This window comes from Fringilla coelebs (genome assembly GCF_963513975.1).
Source record: "Fringilla coelebs genome assembly, chromosome: Z".
Taxonomy (NCBI): domain Eukaryota; kingdom Metazoa; phylum Chordata; class Aves; order Passeriformes; family Fringillidae; genus Fringilla; species Fringilla coelebs.
The window spans coordinates 65208552-65215748 of record NC_140031.1 but is presented as its reverse complement, the minus strand read 5'-3'; the positions used below and the strand labels follow the sequence as shown (position 1 = coordinate 65215748).

Below are 7197 nucleotides of genomic sequence, written 5' to 3'. Positions count from 1 at the left end.
GCTTATCATCAAACCAACAAACAAACAAGTAAAGAAATATCACCCAAAACCACCCACAGTGTATTTCAGACAGTAAGAACACATACCTGAAACACTTCTTTCACTTTCCTTTCTGGCTTCGAAGTTAAAGACCTTTTCTTCAAGGAATTGGATAGACTCCAAATCTTTCTTTCCCTTGTTATTATTTGATGTTTTAAGGAAGTCAGGAGCACCAACTGCAGAAGAAATCCCTAACTACAGACTAGAACAGGTACAGTGTACATTCAACCTCCAGAGACCCTATCCACAAATTACAGTGAGTTTTCTAATAACCAATAAATTAATTTTATTTATAAGGGTAGCTAATTTCCCTATATAAAATTTTCCTAAAGAAGAGCAAAAAGATAAAGAAGATGCCTTGTTTGAAGCCAGCAAACAGAGAAAAGATACATCTGCTTAATTTGTCTAATCCAAAGCTAGAGACAAAACTATTGCTCCACAAAACCAGTGAAGTAATTTTTTTTTTTTGAATCATTGGCATATTTTCCTATTATCAGAAAAGAAAAACTTAAACTGGAAACTCAGCTATAAAGAAAGAGTTCCCCAATCAATAACAGCAGTTATTGAGTGATACTAGAATGTAGCATTCATACATAGAGATAAATTGAAATATCTTTATCTCCAAATGCTTCAAATACTGCTTTACTAACTTCAGTATTTTAATATCAAATGAACAGGCCCTTATTTGTAATATGCAGCTAGAGCACATGATAAAAATCTCCCAACATACAGCAGGGGTGATAATCTGCATAAGAAAAAGAAGTACATCAGAAGACCACAACAGTTTATTTGTATTGCAACCTATACAAAAAGTAACATGAACAAAAAACATGTGCTGCCCAAAATCCCCTGGGTGAGACACAGAGGTACTGCTGGCTGATCACTTCCCAAATCTGCTGATTCTTGCTGGACTGTGTGAGGCAGAACTAAGCCTAAATCTTTCAACAGGGTGCAGTTTCACTCAAACCTAGGCTAGCCAATTAGGAAAGAAAATGACTGGACAGAAGTGCCAGCTTGGCTCTAAGTGTGCTTTTGGTATATTTGTGATCTGAGAAGAAATGGAGGGTCTCTGCATGCAAATCAAAGATACTAAATTAAGAATGGTCAAGCCTCTTGTGTTTGCTTTGTGTGAGGATTAGTTTCATGACATTCTTTTGGACTACATCACAAGAGCAACTGCAATAAAAAGTACAAACATTAGGAAGTATTTAATCCTTCTTCTGAGATGTTCTTCTAAATAGATTTTCAGCTGTGTTGAACTTAATGAACCCCATATAGATCTACCGAGGCATTATTGTGTGTGCCATTTTCTAGTTATATTTTGATTAAGGGTTATATAGAGAAATGCAAAGTAGAATGCTAATTCATGGCTGTTTAATTAATTTAATCCCTAAGAAGCTGAAAGCAATTACTGGAATGAAAATTAAAGTGCTATCTTTACTACATGGTAATAGAAAAAAGGAACTTTTCATTTAATAATTCCTGAGTTTATGGTTCTACCCTGCCTTGACTTTATGACACAAGAGGAGATCCTTCCTTACCACCTTCCCCACCTAAGGGTTTTGGCCAGAATGATTTAAGGTACTTTCTGGGTGATGTTGTAGAAGAAAGAAGACTGTGAGGGTTACAAGGGGAAGGCTGGAGTAGAGCATTTTAATCAGGAGATCAAGCATCCCACTGGAGTACAGTGTGGTTGTCAGAACTGGGATGCAAACTAGTAAGAGATAGCACAACCTTGTTTTCCTCTGCTTTTCAACAGGAACTGTGCTAAGATATAAATGGATAAGCCTTACCACCTTTAGCAATTTTTAAAAAACCCATAGGCCTCTCAAGGTGCATAAATAAAAAGAATACTTTTTTCTGACTAAGTATTCTTAAAAAGTGTAGCATTTAATCACACTTTTGCCTCAGCAATAAATGAAAATGGGGTCAGCCCCCATCACTCAGAGCCTTCTGGACTCACAGAATGATCTGCCTGACCTCTCTAGTACTCTCCTGAATTCTTAAAACCACACGTCACTAAAATATTACCCAAGTATTCTTTTAAACTTTTTTAATCCAGAAAAGCTGCAATCATATCAAGGCTTTCATATCTTACCTGCAGTAGTTGCAGAGCCAAATCCATCCTGATTTTTCAAGTGCAATATTCCTGCTGCCTATCCTAAATTTTTTTTATACCTCCTTCACATGTAACATAGTTACTCCTCATGCAACCTTTCTGAGAACAAGTTCCCACTGTAAGCTATGACTGACCTATCTGACCAATTTAAAGTAATAATTGGTTGAGCTTTTATTATCAAACCTCACACTTGGTGCCTACCTGCATATAATTTTTGAACTGGAGTTTTGATTATTTGTGTCAACAGCCTTTCTCAACAGTCAAATCTCTTGCATAAGCAGTAAAACAATAACGTTTTAAATATAATCAGTTTTCATGGATAGAATTTTGTTTACTAATTTTTATACATTAAAAAGACACACATTGATAGAGAAACAAGATTCACAGACAACACATTTTATGGCATTTCAATCAGGCATGCCGCTGCTGAAACAAAGTCCTGCTGCCATGTCATCCTCAGCTGTTTCTTTTGACTTTGGGACATGTCTTCTGAGCTGAGATAAATGTGAGGCTTAGCAGTGAAATAGTCAGGGAATTTTAGCATGGCATTAAAGCTGGTTAGCAAAAAACCCAGAAAAACCCAAACATCCAAAAGTGGTTATTTTAGCCCAGGTCACTCAGTCTGTTACTGAAGTTACTTCAGAAACCTCAGTCTTCATTTAAGGTGAACAAATATGAAGTAGTTGCTTCATATTCTATCTGTGACAGAGTCTTCCATTTGAGAACAAGAAAGCTACTAAAATAAAATCTAGACCTTCAAAAACAGAAAGATTGCTTCTGTGGTTCCTTATAGGAATTCCTGTCCTTTTCCCAAGGGCCTTTTATTTATGAGACTTTAAAGGGGAAGGTGCAGGTGAATGATACAAGAGATAGTGAATAGAACAATATGGTTAGCAAGCCTAACTAGCAGTGTTTGTTTGTAAAAAAATAATTACAGCATTTTCCTGAACACAAATAATCAGGAAAGTCAGAAACCAAAGCAGGACTGAAAGTAGATGCTCCTTTAGGTAGGATTTCCTGCAAAGAAGTAGTGCCGGTGTGAGTTACTGTAACAAAAGAAGTTTTCTCACAGGGAGAATTCAGAGAGAAAAAATAGCAGCTGATCTCTGCTGCAGATAGAAGGAAGTTCTCTATTATAATATTTGAATTTTTTTTAAATAAAGGTACAAAACCATGGGATCTTCATATGAATCTACTTGCGTTTAAGACCACACTTCTTGACTGATCAAGCATTACAGAACAGTGTGGGAACCACAAGAGGCCATGCCCCTGTAATTTACACTCTTGCATGAAGAAGAGCAAGTTTTTAAGTTTATGGAAGTTGATTGAGAAATATAACTTCAAAAAACTGAACCAGTCATCTGTGCAGGAGAAAGTAGCCATGGCCACCTGAAAGCTTACACAATTTGGGGATGTCTGGGATAGTCTCAAAAGGTTGGCTGCTGGCAAGGTGGAGACAGTACGGACTAAACTTCTGAAAGAGAATCTTGACTGTTGGTGTTATTTCTGACACTAAAGGTTTGGAGGCAAGCCTTTCTTCTAGTGATCTGCTCTCTCAGGTGATACAGGAGTATTCTGGAAATGCACTGACCAGTTTGGGATCTGCCAAACACATAAAGAGGAGTCACCCTTGCCTGTAAAAACACAGGCTGACGCGTCCAGTGGATATGGCTATTCCCAACATTTGTGTGTGTATTTGTTTTGTACGGCCTGGTCTTTGGTAGCAGCAGGGGGCATGGAGATGGCTTCTGTGAGAAGCTTCTAGAACCTTCCACCATGTCTGGCAGAGCCAATCCCTGATGGCTCTGAAGATGGACATGCTGCTGGCCAAGGCTGAGCCAACTAGAGATTATGGTAATGCCTCTGTGATAACGTATTTAAGAAGACATTAAAACAAATGTAGGGGTACAGTTTTAATTCTAGCCAGAGAAAAGGATGAGGTGAGAACACGTGAGGCACCAAGGCCAGTGAAGAAGGAGGGGGAGGAGCTACTCCCGGCACCGGAGCTGAGATTCCCCCACAGGCTGTGGTGAGACCATGGCGAAGCAGCTGTGCCCCTGCAGCCCGGGGGGATCCAGGGGGATGCAGGGATCCACCCCCAGCCCGTGGGGGAGATGCTGATGCCCGAGCAGTTGGATCCCTGGAGGAGGCTGTGGGAGACCCAGTGGAGAGAGGGGGCCCTGATTCCAGAGTGGAGCAGCCTGTCCTTGGAGAACTGCACCCCGTGGAAGAGTAACCCATGCCACAGCAGTTTTGGGAGGACTGCTGCTCCTGAGATTTGGACCCGTCTCCCATGTGAAGGGATCCCAGGGTCTCACAGAGGAAGGGCTCCTCTCCCTGTGCAGCAGAAGGAAACCTCGGGTGATGAACTGACCAAAACCCCTGTGCCCTGTCTCCCTGTGCTCTTGGTGGAGAGGAGAGAGGGGTTGAGGGGAAGAAAGGGCTTATTTTTAAGGGCTTATTTACTTCTCATTACCCTCCTCTGATTTTGTTAGTAATAAACTCACTTTGTATCTCTTAAGCTGAGCCTGTTTTGCCCTTGGAATGTTTTCTCCCGGTCTGTACCTCAACTCACGAACCCTACGTTAATTTTTTCTGTCCTGTGCCCAGCAGTAGCAGAGGAGGGTGAGTGAGCGGCTCTCGTGGGTGCCTTGCACTTGGCACCCACAGCGTCAAGCCACGACAGCGTGACACACGGAGAGCGCTGCCCCACCGCGCCTCCCGGGGCGGGCAGTGGGGGCGCAGGGAGGGCAGCGGCTGGCCGTCAGGGTGCGGGGAAAAGCTCAGGCGTGGGAAGATCCCGAGGGCAGACGAACAGGGTAAGGACGGCAGCAATGCTCTGTGGGAAAAACGCCGGCGCTTTATCTCTCGCCGGCTGCCAACCAAAGTGTAAAACTGTGGAAACACACCGCTGCCTGGGGAATGGCGATCCTTCCAGGGGAAAAGCGCCGCGGGCAGAGCAGGAAGGCGAGCTTCGCGCGTCCCCCGCGGCCGGCGGGAGCGGGAGCCCGGGAGGCGGCGAGAGCCGGCGAGAGGACGCAGCAGGAGCGGAGCCGGGCGGGAGCCGGAGCTCCTCCCGCGGGGCGGGGCCGCGGCCGGCCGGGCTGCGGCGGGCGGGCCGCGCCGGGAGCGCGTAAGTGACGCAGCGTTCCCGGAAGCCGCCCGGAGCTGAGGGAAGAGCGGCTGAGGAGACAGTAGAGGAGGCAGGCGGGCTCTCGCCGCGGCTGTCGGTGGCTCGGCGGAGCCCTCCAACTCCATCCCACTCTGCTTCTATCCCTTCCCGTCCCATTCAGTTGCATTGCCTGCCGGGGGCCATGTCGCTCTTCCAGTCCGCCCTGGACTTCCTGGCTGGCCCCGGCTCCCTGGGAGCCGCCAGCCGTGACCAGAACGATTTCGTGGGGCAGACGGTGGAGATGGGCGACATGAAGCTGCGCATCAAGCGGGTCATTGCCGAGGGTAAGAGCGGGCGGCAGGGCCGGGCCCTGCCGGGCGGACCCCGGCGCTGCGGGGCTGGGATGGGCTTCCCCGCAGGCCTCCCGCTCCCGTTTTCCCCGTCTCCTCTTCCTAGACCGGGAGGGTTTCCTCCTTGGCAGGCCGCGCCCGGGTGGGGGCGGGCGGGCGGCGGGCGGGGCGGCGGTTCCGGCCTCTCGGGAAGGGCTGGCGGTGTCCGTGCCGCCCGAGCCGGTGTCCCCAGGCACGGGGGGACGGTGTCCCCAGGCCCAGGGGTCGCAGCAGTGCTTGGTGTCACTGTCCCGCCTCAGGAATAGCCGCCGAGAGCCGCTCTGCTGTGTGGCCGTTTCTTCGCTTGCTTCGTGGTTTAAAATGCCTTCGCCACATAACAGAACTCAGAGGTGTTTGTAGTCTGTCACGGTCTTTATAACCTACCAAGAACCTCATGAAAATTCTGGTTTGCGTGGGGTTTGTTTGTTTGTTTGTTGGGTTTTTTTTCCTTTACTTTTTTTTTTTTTTTTTCTTTAAAAGACAATGTATAATATTATGCCAAACATGCAAGGTTGTCCCTGTTGTTTGGGGTTGACTGGAAGACTGCAGGAAATGTGTTTGCTTTAAACACGTGTGTCAGGAGGCTGGTCTTGCTGTGCACATAGATTTGCTAGAGTACAGGGAGCTAAATATCTGGGCATTTTCCAGTTTCAGTGAAGCTTTCGGTAGGTAGCCTGGCACACGACTTGTTTATCTGTTTTAGAAAAGATGATATGTTTGATAGATGCAAATTACTTAGATATTAGAAGAAATTTAAATTGTCTTAATGATTGTGGTCAGAGAAAGTACTTTATTTCCTTCAGTAGAAGAGCCGTTGAGGGCTACTCTCAGAATACTAAAATGTGGACTTTTCTATACTACTGCAGTTAAATATTCCATTAACTTTGTAGAGATGGTTGATGTGATTTAGGTTAAATACCTCAAAACTCTGCTTAGAGCTCCTTTTGGTTGTTGGAGTTTCTTTCTGTAGTTTCTTCTTGTAATTATCTGATATTAAGTAGTTTTCTGTTGAAATCTTGGTGATCAGCATAGAAGAAAAAATTAGCTACTTCAAACCACTTGCAAGCTACTTATTAAATTTTTGAGCTGTAAATCAACAAAAACTAGATCTTCACTGGTTTATCTTCTTAAGGGCAGGGCAATAATTTGTTGCTCGAATGCTCAAGCACTTTTGGCAAATGATCTTAGAGACAACCTGGCAGTTTCTTATGTAGTAAGTTGCATTTTAAACAGTACTAGATGTCATGTCCTCCTGCTCTGCCTTCAGCCTTTACTTACAGCTTCTCTACGGTCAGAGTTGTGACTGAAATATAAGCACTGAGTAGGATGTGAATGCTAAAAGAACTGTCTGTGCTGCTGATACTGTAAAATTCTTGCTGGCAGTGACCACAGCAGTTACTGAAGGACAAAGGAAAGTTAGGGCAGGAAGCTATTTTTGAGGCATATATACTATTTGGTTCTTGGTTCAGGAGCAGGTATTTTAATACTTTACTTTGACAGCAGCCTGCTGTTTTCCACAATATGACACAGGCATTGTA

General features: G+C 45.0%; 1 protein-coding gene across 1 annotated transcript in view; it reads left to right on the top strand.

Annotated features, from left to right (window-relative positions):
- Nucleotides 1-5337: 5337 nt before the first annotated feature.
- Nucleotides 5338-7197, top strand: part of GAK (cyclin G associated kinase) — a 68010-nt gene continuing 66150 nt past the window's right edge. Inside the window, exon 1 of the mRNA XM_084224656.1 lies at nucleotides 5338-5614. Within this exon, the coding sequence (XP_084080782.1) occupies nucleotides 5473-5614 (142 nt within the window). The 5' untranslated portion in view covers nucleotides 5338-5472. The remainder of the gene's footprint in view (nucleotides 5615-7197) is intronic.